Source organism: Trifolium pratense, linkage group LG6 (genome assembly GCF_020283565.1).
Source record: "Trifolium pratense cultivar HEN17-A07 linkage group LG6, ARS_RC_1.1, whole genome shotgun sequence".
In the NCBI taxonomy this organism is placed as follows: Eukaryota; Viridiplantae; Streptophyta; class Magnoliopsida; order Fabales; family Fabaceae; genus Trifolium; species Trifolium pratense.
In genome coordinates, this window is record NC_060064.1 from 36,479,715 (window position 1) to 36,494,245 (window position 14,531).

Consider the following 14,531-nt stretch of genomic DNA (forward strand, 5'->3'; position numbering starts at 1 on the left):
TTAATCATGGTTGAACTTAAAAAAAAGATAGAAAATCAATTATTAATTTTTCTTAAAATATTTTCTTACGTCCAACATTATTAAACTTGATGCATGAGTATTATAATTATTATTTTTTTACAATAATTCTTCGTGTTTATTTTGAAAGTGGTTAGTAAAAGTCTAAAGAAAAATTTATTTAAGAAAGGAAAAGGCACAAGATATGCCATAATATATACAATAACAATAAAACCTCTCCACAAGAGAAATATCTTAACTAATGTCACTAAGACATTAGTTAAGAAATTGAATATGGTAAATAAATAATAAATTTGTGTATTCTATTTTTTTTAATGTGAAAATTATTTTTTTAACTTCGTTGACTAGTGCCCGATATAGTAGTCCCTCTGTACCACAATATTTGTCACTTTGGATGAAAAATGTGTACCACAATATATGTCGCTTTACATTCCCAATAAAACATTAAATGTTATTTTTTCTATTATACCATTAATTATTTATTTCTCTCTCTTCTTTCAATTCTTCAATTTATCTTTTTCATACAATTAATAAAGGATAAATTTGTAAACTAACTCATAATTTCTCTTTTTCATACAATATTCATTACATTTCTTAATATTCATAAAAGTGTCAAAACGACATATATTGTGGTCCAGTAAGTTGGAATTGAAAAGGTTTAATGTGTGAGTAGCTCATGATTCATGAACCTGCGTTATTTTTGTCAAAATAATAATTCAAAAAGGTTCAAAATGCCGCTATTGGTTTGTGCATAACTTTCATACACACATGACACATTGTATGATCTCAAATAAAAAGGTTAAGGCAGAATTACATTCCATGTTTTTATCAAAAAAAATTTAACACTTTGATCTTTATTTTTTTTAATACTTTGGTCCTTTATCTTTCTTTTGTAATACTATGGTCTTTTTTTTATTTGTAATATTTAGGTCCTTTATTTTTTCTAAATAAATAAGATAAGAATCAAAGTGTTACAAAAAAATGAAAGTGTTACGAAAAAATAAGATAAAATATCTACGGTGTAATTTTGCCAAAGGTTAAACATATGAGTAAAGGATCCTCTATAAGATCAACATGTCCACTAAAAAGAATAATAATGTCATTAACAATTAAATTAAACTTCGAATTGCCTCATTTTTTAGAATGGATAGCATCAATCAACAATTTTGAATCGTTTTCAAATTGAACTCGTTCAAATCCACGATAAATAACCTCGTTCATAGCATGTAATAGAGCTCATGCTCTGCCTTCCACTATACGAAGTAAACAGGTTGCTACCATAAAATGCACATTAATATCGCGAAAACAAAGACCTATAGAAGTCTCACCATAACCAACTACAAACACAACATCAACATTATATTTTGTCCATCCCACTTCTAGTTTCTTCCACAGAACCGGTCCAGATCCTTAACGGGAACAACACTATATGAATGCAATTTTTTTTTTTTTTTTTTATCTTGTTAAAAGATAAAAACTTAAGCATTTTCTTTTTTACCTTATATCACCTCTTAAAATGTTTTTTTTTTTAAGGAAGTTCGCAAAGTACGTTACTTAACTGAATCTAGGAAAAGTTAGAGGACAAAATTGTACTTTTCGTTTTTTAGAAGCAAAAGGACAAAATTGAACTTTTTTTTTTTTTGACAAAGGACAAAATTGAACTTAAACGTCATAATTTCCACGAATTATCTTCTGCCACCACCGTGTAGCCTTAACGACGGCGAAAATCGCCGCCGCACCTTCTCTAACCTAACCACCATCCCCATCCTGGTGGTTAAACTCCAATGAGGCTCATCAGTCTTCTTCTCCGACAACTGAAGCTCAACATTGTTTGCGGGGAAGCACAATGCCCCAATTAATATATCAGCTTATCTTCAACTTCTAGGTACCAAATAATTTCAACTTATCTTGCTTGTCACAATTTAGGGTTAATTTAGGGTTTTTTTTTGGGGTTTTGATGTATTGGAATATTATAATTTGTTGGAATGTTAATAAATATGTTGAAATTTGAAATTAGGCTCCTATTTTTGCCATTTTCTAATTGCTATGTTTTGTGGTTTAAGAATGATAAATCATTATAGCTGTATATAATCAAATCATGAGAGTTATATGTTATGGATTTGTCTTAATCAAATCAAAACTTATGATATCTTACCATGAATTGATCTTAATTGCCTGTTGTAGATATTCATATATATGATTATAATTATCATTGTTGTCAGTTGTCACTCACATACCATGAATTTGTCTTGCTTGTAGATATTTTTATGTTACGGACGGGAGAATTGTCAACTTCGGCTTGTGGGACGTTGCTAGTAAGTTCACACTTCATATTCTTTCTTGCTTTTATGCACTGTCTGTGTCTCTTTAAAGTCTTTAAGTTTGGCTTCTCTTTGATAAGCAATGCTGATAATGAAAATGTTGCCTGAAAAGTTAGGGTTTTCGTTTTTCTTTCCGTTTTTTTAAATATATTTTGTGCGGGCTTGGCCAACAGTAAAGGCCAACACCTAATTAAGAGCAAGCCAAATAAACGATGACTAGCATGGGCTAAACCAACACTGATTGGTGTGAACTAAGCCAATTCTAACTATTCCTTATATCTTCGCCAATTTGGCTAAAAGGGGACTGGAGTCCGTCTAGCGTCTATTTAGCATCGGCCAGATAATTAGCCGATTTTCACAGTCAATGCTGCCTGTGGATTTTACAGCTAACATGTTAGAGACAAACACTAGTTGTCCTTTTAGAGATGATCCCTTTGGAAATATTATTCTTGTTGTCTTGGGGGTCATAACTTTAATACTTCATACATTTTAAAACTCAAAAACATCTCTATAAGCAGTTACAACTTACAACTCCTATCTTAGCTATTGATCCTAAAAACCTTCCACTATATCAGCAATTAACTTGTATCCCTAACAACACCACAAAGATAAAGAAAAAGAGAAAAAAAAATTATAACTCTAAAGCATGATATTAAATATTAATCCACATCTGCTTTGTTTTTTTAGTTGTAAATTGCAAGTTTTCATTATTACTCATATAATACAATGGTTGATTCTACACTAATATTCAACAACTCTCAGCGTCGTTGAAAATTTAATTTCTTGATGCATATGGCAAAGATCAATACAAAACCTATTGTAAATCCAACAACTATAACTGCAACAATTCCTAAAAATTCATACTTGAAACCAAAGTAATTCCGCAAAAAGTCTTGTATTGGAACAATTCTTCCATTAAAATCCAAACTGTCCTTTCTATCTCCAAATTGTGAAGTCACTAGCCCATTTAGAGTCCAAGCTGCTGGATTTATCCAATAAAACCATCTCCACCATATAGGGATCCTCTACAAGCCCATTTTAGAAAATTATTAAAAAGAAACAAAAGATCAATTAATTATTTGTACAGTACAAATCTGTGCAGTTAACAAACAGAAGCTAAAACTTACTGTTTGTGGGATTAAGAATCCAGAGAAGAGATTAAAGAATGAATTGAATGCACTACTGAGCAAAGCAGTTATAGCTAGGTTTGGGGCCATGGCTGTTGTCATCATGCCAAAGTAGGTAGAGTAAAGGAAGGTGAAGAACATGAAAAAGATGTACCATAAAAATTTAGTGACGCTCCACTCATAACCAAGCATTGAATAAACCATAATCCCATAAACCACAGCTTGCACAAGATTATAAGGGACTTCAATTAGAGCCTACATGAAAGAAAAGTTGAAGATTAGAAAATAAGACAAAAATTTATTTACATACATGGGACTATGTACATAAAGACTATTTCAACACTTGCCTGAGAAACAGCATATGCCAATGCTGAATACATTCCTGCAGCCCTTTCCCTATAAAAGACTACTCTCTCTATACCTACCAGTGGTTGCACTGAATTGCAATTCTTGACACCAATAACCAAAGTAGCAGTATACAGAAAGCCCATGGCATTAAAGAAATCTTTTTGGTTTTCACTGAAATAAGAAATTAACGTTTAGAATAAATGGAAGCAAAACTTTGAAAGCCATATACAACACCTAGTAATTTCAAGTTGGTTATTATTACATTTTGGAGGAAACTTTCCAGTAGATGCCCCCAAGCAACAAGGCGACAGCGATTGTGAAGATAAACCTTATTGAATTGTACAACGGATTGCGCCAGTAAGACCAATGTTGTTTCCATAAACAAGCCATACATTGGGTAAAAAAGGACCTCGAGTACTTCGAAGGAAAATAAAGGCACTTTGAACCAGGATATGGATTGCTCAATTCTTCAATAATAGCTTTGTTTCTCCTATAAAAAATGACACATACGTTTCTAATTAAATAACCTGTGCATGTTTGTCAAAAAAAAAAAAAAATAACCTCTGCTTTTTGCAGTTATTTGCTATCTGACATATTGTTTCAACTTCAATACTTCACAAATTAGAAAATACCTGTACAATTCTGAACTTTTGTACACCTCAGCAAAATTAATCTCCATTTCCATTTCTTTAGCTGAACTCGTAACTTCCAACATCCAAGTTGCTGGGTTGCAGCCATCTTTAATCTTACCGAGGCCTTGAATTCTCTTTACGAAAAAAGTGTGCCCGAATGTAAGTTTCATGCTACGATAGATTATAGATGTAAAACACGCACTTCAATTCCAAAAATATTCAGAATAATTCTACCTCAAAGTAGTTAATTAAATGTGAAGAATGACGTCCTAGTGGCCCCACATATATCTCTTGTCCTCCTCGTTTCATTAAGAAAAGCTTAATTTCATTGAAAATAAAGATCAAAATCTTTTTAAAAGAAGAAAACAAACTAACAATAAATTGTTATGAACTTTTGCTCTTGTTTACCTCGTCGAAAGATTCAAAGATATCAATGCTAGGCTGGTGAATGGTACACACAATTGTTCTTCCTGTGTCTGCTATGTTCCTAACTGCTCTCATAACAATAGCTGCAGCTCTAGCATCTAGCCCAGAAGTAGGCTCATCCATGAATATGATAGAAGGATTACCCACCAGCTCAACTGCAATAGTCAATCTTTTACGCTGTTCAGTTGAGAGACCGTTAATACCAGGGAGACCAACATATGCATCCCTTAGCGGGTTCAGCTCCACTAGCTCCATGACTTCCTCAACGAACACCTGTAACCGTTGGTCAGCTCCAAACTATTCTTGCTTCCAACATTATTTTATAGGACATAATAGTTCTATCTAAAATTTATGATAATTATGCCAAATCTCGAAATTATGCACTTGGGTACTGAAAATTTACTTGAAAATAATAAGTGGATATGAATTTGAATACAACAGCAAACATTTTAGAAAAATTAATGAAATCTGGTGAAGCAGGATAACAACAACTGTATCATACTTAAAAACATCTAAAAACTTAACATGAAAGTAAATAGAGTGTCAACCTTCCTAGTTTCTGTATTGATTTCCTCCGGCAATCGGAGCCATGCTGAATAGAGCAAGGATTCATAGACAGTAATATGAGGAGAGTGTATATCATTTTGTTCACAGTATCCAGAAATTCTTGCAAAGGTTTCTTGCTTTTTAGGATACCCAGAAATTGTGATGTTTCCAGTAATATATCCCCCAGTTTTTCTACCAGCAAGTACATCCATCAAAGTTGTTTTTCCGGCACCGGTGACACCCATTAGTGCAGTGAGAACACCTGGTCTAAAAGCTCCACTAACACCATTCAAAAGAACCAACTTATCTTCGAGGACACCCTGACTCCTCATTTCCTTCAAGTTTAATGAAACCCATTTAAAAATTAAGAACTGAGAGTGGAATGCAAACCTTTTTCATTTGAATAAATATGTGTTACCTGAGGCATGTCTACAGAATACGAGACTTCATCAAAGGTTATACAATGTGGTTCAAAAGGAAGAACCATTCCACTTTTACTTAGACCATTCTCCTCACTACTTTGAGATTGCTCTGATTTCACAACCTGGTGCTTCTCAATTGCTGCATAATTAGTTTGCAATATTAATTCATATTTTAGGCTCATCTTTGTTATAATATATTCTAATTAATGTAAAGAAACTTACGATTTAAGTATGTTAGAGCAAGAATGTAACCCAAGTTGAACAATAATGTATATCCAATCAATGCCCCGAAACATATCCAATACCAGTACGGCTCTGTAAAGAACCCACGGGATTTCAAAACTTCAACTCCTAGCGGGTTTGTCGAGTTAGGAAGAACCTTTCTCCATGTCTTCCCTAGGAACTCGTTATTCACTAAGCCATTTTGTGCATACATTATAGGCGATATCCAGAATCCCCATATCCACCCTATTTTTATATCATCTGAAACCAAAAAGCAAAAAAGGGGGGAAGGTATTGTTATCCTAAATTCTAACAATAATATATAGGAGAAACATTAACTTTAACTACTTCAACATATGAACTACAATAGTACCTTTTGAGAGGGTCAGACCACCCATGGCAACAAAGAAGCAGAATATAAATGACGTAATTGTTGTAGCCACTGTCATTTCTCTACCAGCTGCTCCAAGAAATCGGGATAGTCCAGTACCCATTTGGTTGATTAGTATGAGAAGAAGGAATTGCCTAAATACTCTGTAATCATACACAAAAAGATACTGTTAATTACACATTAGGGTTCAAAGTCAAACTGAGTTGAATAATACTTGACAAGTTTTGATGAATACATATTGAAAATTTTCTTTTTTACCTTCCAACTTCAGGTTCATAACCGATGACAAAATAGGTGAGGACTGTCCAAACAACTGCTTCAACAATTGTTATGGGGATTTTAAGGATCCATGACGGAATACCATATGCCCAAGAAGGGTAGAAGAGCATGTCCCTGTGCTTGTAAAACACGGGAAGCCTCACAACAGTCATCGAAAGGTCAGAAAATCCATTAAACATAAGCACCATATTTCCAAAGAACAATGCACCGGCATATATGCCCCCGTCAATCACTGAATCGTGGTGCATTTCAGTTCGGAGAAAAACAGTCATGGTAACAATAGCCATCACAGCTAGCTTAAAGAAGGAGAAATGCATTATTAATAGAGTAGCATGTACTTAGTTTATACATAAAGTGAAATACTGTAATGTTCAAGTTGTTTGAGCTTACTTGGCAAAGTTTGAATTTATATATAAATGAATTGCGCTTCATGAGTAAAAGTTCTCTTGATAAGCAAGTTTTGAACAATTCCCATTTTCCAGTTCCATACTTGTTGGTTGCCAGAGCAGCTGGGTGGCTTTTAGACTTGTCAAATTGAGTAGCAAGTTCATTACCAAGGTTTCTCCCGACATGAAATGACTGAAATGCCTCTGCAAACTCTCCAGGTGTCACAAATCTATAAGGTTTCCCTCTTTCTACCCAATATTGCTCCTGATCTTTCATTGATGTCACCTATAGCATAATGGCCAAAATTAAATAGTTAACATTCACTCATATCCATATAGATTTGTAGAATGTAGAAAGAAATAATGTTACAATTACTTCTTAGATTACGCTTACTTCTTGTAAAAAGTCTGCCACAGATTTTCTTTTAGGACACGTGAAACCTAATGAAGCAAAAAATTCAAGCACGTGTTCACAAGGACCCTGGTACACAATGTGCCCCTCAGAGAGTAGAATAATGTCGTCAAAAAGATCGTAAGTCTCTGGTGCTGGCTGCAAGAGTGAGATAACAGCAGTTCCATTGAGAAGGTGGACAGACTGCTTCACTGATTGCACAACTTGAAAAGTTGTTGAGCTATCCAAACCAGTAGATATTTCATCCATGAATAAAGCCTTAGCTGTTCCTACTAGCATCTCCCCTGTATTAACACATTCAAACGTTTTTCTTATTGTCACTCTATTATGGTGAATCAGGATGTATACCACAATGTTGAAATGGTGTCTGGCTTACCTGTCGTAACCCGTTTCCTTTGTCCTCCAGAGACACCTCTTAACATTGCATTTCCCACCACAGTATCTGCACAGGTCTCTAGTCCCAAAATCTGAACATATAAAGCAAGTGAACTATAAATTTATTGTTACTAGTACTTTGTAAATATCGAAGAAAGTTGAGTATATGAATTTTTACCTTTAAATAATAATCTATTACAAGATTTGATTTCTGGCCCCCAGTTGCAATTGCCTAAATTCTCATGTCACAAGTTCATCCACTGTGTTATTATTCATTCTATTCGTAATTGAAAATAAGAAGAGTAAAGGATGTTGTGTTGTTTGTTACCTTCATAAAGACATCAATATCTGGATCAGGTATAATGTTTCTCTCCTTTTCTCTTCTAGATACTTCTTCTAGCATATCTGCATTTTACCAATGATATATTCTAATCAACATGGAATCATGTTTTCAATTGTCATATGTTTTAAAATTCAATGTCGTGTACTAACCATATCTATGTCCAACACCTTGGAATCTAGCTGAGAATTCCAAAGTTTCTCTAACTGTCAATTCGCCAATGTGAAGATCGTTTTGACTGACATAAGCAGCAGTTCTTTGAGGTACAAATTCATTCATCTCATGACCATTATAAGTCACCTTCCCAGAGAACTGATAATGAAATTAAAGATTGTTACCTAGCTAGAAATTGAAAATGGAAAATATAACTAAATTACATGTTTTCATTTTTCTTAAGCTACCTTTAGCTTCGGATCAAGTTTTCCAGCCAAGGCCAAAAGGAGCGTCGTTTTTCCAGAACTTGGAGGGCCTAACAGCAATGTCATCCTGGAGATGTATCGATTAGCAAATGTAAGTATATTAAATTAAATATATTTGATACATATCATATATACTTGGAATCCATGTTCAATTGTTACCTGCCAGGCTTTATTATTCCACTAATATTCTTGAGAATGTTCAATTGTTGTCTTCTTCTTCTTAGTATATAGTTAATTGGAGCCTTTGAAATAACAGAAAAGAAAAGATAAGGGAATTAGTATATCAGAGTTTCTCCATCAATGTTATTACTCACCTCTACCATATCAAGCACGTAATTAGTGAGGGTAGGCGAAGCTCTCTTTCCTACACGAACTTCTGCTTCGATCTTCATGTGCTCAAATCGAACTTCGATTGTAGGCATCTTAATTCCAACTCTGGGATGTCATGAAATGAATGCAAGGTGAAAGTGAAAACATTAGTGCATCTTTATGTTGCAGGAGAAAACAACAACAATAACAATAAACTTAAATACAGTTTTAGTCTTCTGCCTCATTTGGGACTTTTTGGTAACTCAGTTTTTAAAATGTCTTCCCACCTATACACTTGAGTTTGATTTTTGATGATGTGATTGGTCATATAATTATGTTACAACTGAACTGATTAAATTGAAACTGAGTTAATACGTGAGAATTCCCGCATCCGACTTATTTCATCATAAAAAATGCAGTCAAAAATTGTATATTTCGAAAGAGAGTAAAAAATTGTAAATAAGACAAATTATAGAGATCAAAACTATACTTAAACCTAATGATTAATAATATTCATATGAGTAGAAATGTCACCTTTTAAAGCGGTCCCTTAACTTCAATAATAATTTTTCATTGTCGATATCTGCAATTCTCACTAATCTTTCTAGCAGATATTTTCTTTCTTGCAACCCAAGTTTGTGTACATCAATTTCACTAATCTCTCCTTCAGAGGTAATCAACAAACCTCTCCTCAAACGTCTAAAAGTTGGAAGCCTTTGAATTGCAGCCCATTTCAAAGCCTTTTCATCATCATTGTCCTCCCTATTAACAGAGTTAGGGAAGACATTATCCGCCTCACCGTTGATCCTTAGTGATGATGAACTGTCAAACCCGAAACTTCTCTTACTGCTTCCTCTGAATCTTCCCTCAACATCAATACTACTCTCCATTTCCAGTTCTGACAAACAATCACAATTTTCTTTCTAACTAAATGTTCAGCAACACAAGTTTGTATGTATGATATTCATATAAAATGCACATAGAAATAGGATTTTATTTTTTATTTTTTTTAACACTTCTAGAGGATGCAGATTAGCATGCATGCATGATTCATATATTGTGTTGTTTCTTATTGTGTGTTATTTCTTGATTTTGTTTACATTTTAGCCTTTTAAACAAATGCACATCCATTGTGTATATAATATCTTCCACTTTTTCTTTTTTTAGAAATTCATCCTAGTTTGACTGTGATTTGAACAATGTTTCTTCAAAAGTTTATGATATCTAACATTTTATTCTATTTTTGTTCAAGACATTTTATTTTTATTATTGTCTAAGTTTAGTCAACAAAAAAAACAACTTCACTTTTATGTGAATTTTTTCTTTTTGGCCAACTAGTGTCTTTGAAAAAAAAAAGGTAAATTTTTATTAAAAATAATATTATTCTAATTTAAAAATATTAACTAATTTCAATTAAAAAAATTCACTATACACATTTTAAGATATATTTACTATATTTAATTTTCTTAATTAGTAAATTAAAAATATAATAAAAGGAAAATATACGGTACCTCCCCTTAAGCTATTATTTCTTTTTTGACTAAAAGAATACTGAAGATTATGTTTTAAAGATAGGATCATGTAGAGTATATTAAAAACGAAACTAAAAATAAAGTCAATATTAAAAATATAACTTTGAAATTTTCTAATCGCACCCTAAAAAAATTTAGTTACATCCAATTTTTATTAAAATTTAATCATAATAATACTAAAATTGTCATTCTTTATATAAGTGTCGGCCCTACACTTATATAAAGAATCACCCCACACGTTTTAATTCTCTCCCTTATTTATGTGGTCCGCCAAACAAGAGAAATGTCCATCTTCTCTTCTATCTTTCTCGCCTCAACTTCTCTCTCTAGTAATTCACATATACCAAACACACGCTTAAAGAGTAATTCGGGAGTCAGAACACTAGTTAGCAAGACCATTTAATTTAATAGAAATTGATGTCACATCAGCAATCGGTTAAAAATTTAACATCGATGATTAAATTGGCAACGAAGACAAATTATAAGGTTTTTTTAAATAGTTTTTGAAATGTAGGGACTATTTTTAAATTATAGAGAGTTAAAAACATATTTAACCATTTTTTCTACGTCATTTTATACTTCTGTCAATCCAACTACTACCTAGTTTTACCGGACACTTCAAATTAAATTAGTTAATTTATCCGTTAAAATCTCTATCAACTAGTTTTTTGCTATAAACTCGTTTGATATAAATGCTTGTGTTATACAAAAATAATAATTTAAATTTATTTTATCTTTTGGTTTAAAAATAGATTAGACAAAAGCGCTTACACTATAAAGTGTAAATAAATTATTTGAAAAATGCTAAAGAGTGCCCTTGAGGGCACTGGTTAAGCATACCAATATATAAAATTTATCTTGAAACTTGTGCATTCAACGTATTAAATAGGTGGCATTTAGCTTGGGCAAGTGAAGTCTTTTCCCACCATGGGCAAGTTGGCTTTTTGCCCTTGGACCAAATAAGGAACATAATTTTATCATGGTCTTTGTCCGGCCTTTGTAAGACTTGTAAAAGTATACACAGTCAATTGCAGAAAAGTAATAAGATAGAGTGTCGTTCCCACAGGGATTGCGAGTGGAACTTAATTTCAACTCTTAACTTATGAGCATAAAGGTAACAAAATATCATTTTGGGTTTTTATAACAGAGAATATAAATGACAATAATGAAAATAGGTTTTGATGACAAGAGTTGGAAAGTTCTTGGAATCAATGATCAGTTCAACTACGGTTTAATGCTTGTGTGTGATAAGTGTCGTCATGACTATTGTGACCAAGCTTCCTTGTGGTGTATGTCTACAACATTAGATAATAAAATGAGGGATAAGGTGGGTCTATGTCTAGGTCACGCTTAATTCATTTTAGTTCAGAAAAGATCTTGCTTGTTTTAAATCACAATGGCCTCAAGGCTTATGTGATGTCTAATTCCTAGAGTAAGAAGTATGTGTCCATATTCTATTTAACCATATTAGTTCATTCAATCCATTTACTATTAGATGTCTCATAATAATAAACTTGTATCTAATTCTAAGTTGATCAAGCTCAGAATCAAATATATAACAAAATAACAAATGAACCAAAATAGCATAACAACATACAACACATCACATAAATGACATTAAACTTTCATTGAACTTCACATAATTCCAACATCAAGAGGTTTAGCTCATGGTGAGCTTTACAATACAAATAACAAGAGGAATAGATCTACACATCAGATGAGAATAGAAATGTAAACCTACAAACACAACCACCTAGAGATGATGTCTCGACCTCCAAGTCAGAAACGTCGCGCCTCCAGTTATCGGAATTGCATCAGAGTTGCGGCAGCGGCTCAAGTAGCTCTCCACGAAACTTAGGTATTCTGCCTCCAAGCTAGCACTTCCTTCTCCTTGTATGTCATGTCATATAGATTTAGGGTTATTGGCTCCTTTATATAGAGATCAATCTTGGATTATGGGCCCTAACCACTTAGAATAAGACAGCCCAAAAGAATAAGACATATTCCCTTAAGATAACAACAGACAATACAATCTGCACATGAGAAATCTGCCAGCTGTCTTAGCTTCGTCCGGTAGTGCTTTTGTCTTCTTTCACAGCATACATGGAGCTTTGACTGCACATGCGACTCCACACAATCCTTGTTGTACGGAACTCGGGTCTTGACTCTAATTAACATGAGATAGATCTGAACCCTTTTTGTCTTGCTTTAGGTCCAGTGGTCTGTCTTGACTCAAGTTATCACCAAAAAGCCTCTTTTTGGACGAAGGATTACAATTAAGTCCTATTTACATACCAGACTCAAAATACATAAAAATGACTCAAAACATTGAATGATCGTCTTATGATCAGACAATAACTAAAATAAATAGGAATAACAAACATCACATAAAGTTACTTATCGGTCTCTCCGCATTATATTTTTTACATTGTCTTCCACAATCATTCTCTTCCCACAACCATTCTATGTATAATTAACATTTCATTTTTATTTTCCTCCAGTTAATTGGAGGTTCTTGAATCTGATTGAAACCAAGAAATATATGTAAATACATATCATCATCAAACTAATATACCCAGCGACACAAATCTTAATTCATCTGAATTCTTATATTTTTTTTATCAAAATCTTCATTTTGACAAAATTGGTGCAAGCTTTACATAGATGTTGTTCCAGATCTAATAAATTGGATCTTTTCCATCCAATATCATGCTAAGGATGTTTTAAGTTTCAACTAATTAACAAATGGAATCGTTTATGATTTCAATCTATTAATGATAATATCATGTGAAAATTTATATTTTTATTGACAAATAAATAAGATCATGGGTTTCATATTCCTTTGTAGCCGAATCAATGTGTTGGTAAGGGAAACCGAAATTTTGGTTCTTGTTAGATGGATCTATAAGTTCATGTAGTTTTGAAGTTAATGGAGAAGATTAGTTTGAGTTTGAACATGAACATGAATTTTGGCTGGGCGAAGGAGAAGGGTTATACTGTTATAGAGATGGTCTGTCAGATCCTATGAATCACGGACATCGGACACGACACTGACACGTTGACACCGATAAAAATTTGGAAAAATGACATAATTTAGTGTAATCATCGACACGTGTCCGACACGGATACGCCTAATCTGAAGTGTCGGTGCTTCCTAGGCCAGATCTGAGTGTGGAAGAAAAGAAAGAAAAATATAATGTGCAGAGACCATGATAAAATTATGTTCCTTATTTGATCCAAGGGCAAAAAGCCAACTTGCTCATGGTGGGAAAAGATTTTACTTCCCCGTGCTAAATGCCACCTATTAAATATGCACAAACTCATCTTCCTATTATTAATTTTATATTTTTATTTCCTTTTTAAATATGCTTAACTAGTGCCCCAATGACACTATTTTGCATGACCCTAATTATTTATCCAAATAAAATATTAATTAATATAGGTCGATCACTGAACTATTCTAAGAGAATCTCTAATGGAGATATCTACAGGAGTTTCATAAGTTAATGATCTGTTCGTTTTTTTTTTTTATTGGAGTTTCATAGGTTAATTATACTTTATTCTTAGTATCTAAAAAATGATTCAAATATTTTATTTAAAGTACCGTATCATCGATTTACTATTGACTTTTTTGTTGTTGTACATAAATTGACTTATTTAATGGATCATATCAGAGCCGGCCTGCACACATGTGCGGGAAGTGCGACGGCATCGGGCCTAAACTCAAAATTTTGAGGTCATATAATATTACTTATATATTATTTATACCCATAAAATATCAGATGTATATTAATAGGTTAAATTTTAGGTCCTAAAATAATAGTTATATATTATTAATGTTCATAAAATATCATATGAGTATCAATAGATTAGTTATCTATACTCGGAAATATAGTTCTAGTCAATTTTAATCTTTGCATAAAATTTAATCTTAGATTAAGATGTTCCTTTTTGACGTTATATACAAAGATAATTATTTTGTATTTCTTGTTCTATTTGATTTAATGCAATTGGTTTAATATTGAT

General features: G+C 32.8%; 1 protein-coding gene, 1 long non-coding RNA gene and 1 pseudogene across 2 annotated transcripts; 1 reads left to right on the plus strand and 2 right to left on the minus strand.

The window, feature by feature from the left end:
* Positions 1-1,657: 1,657 nt before the first annotated feature.
* Positions 1,658-5,134, plus strand: LOC123889321. Its single transcript, XR_006802450.1, has 3 exons — positions 1,658-1,903; positions 2,278-2,333; positions 4,956-5,134. It is a non-coding gene; the product is annotated as an uncharacterized LOC123889321 (long non-coding RNA).
* On the minus strand, positions 2,349-6,315 carry LOC123889320 (ABC transporter G family member 44-like). The gene is made up of 2 exons (XM_045938607.1): positions 5,421-6,315; positions 2,349-5,145 (listed from the first exon to the last, which is right to left on the minus strand). The coding sequence occupies exons 1-2, from the start codon at positions 5,748-5,750 to the stop codon at positions 4,831-4,833; spliced, it is 645 nt and encodes a 214-aa protein (XP_045794563.1). The 5' UTR covers positions 5,751-6,315; the 3' UTR covers positions 2,349-4,830.
* LOC123892193 lies at positions 5,783-9,863 on the minus strand (annotated as a pseudogene).
* Positions 9,864-14,531: the final 4,668 nt, after the last annotated feature.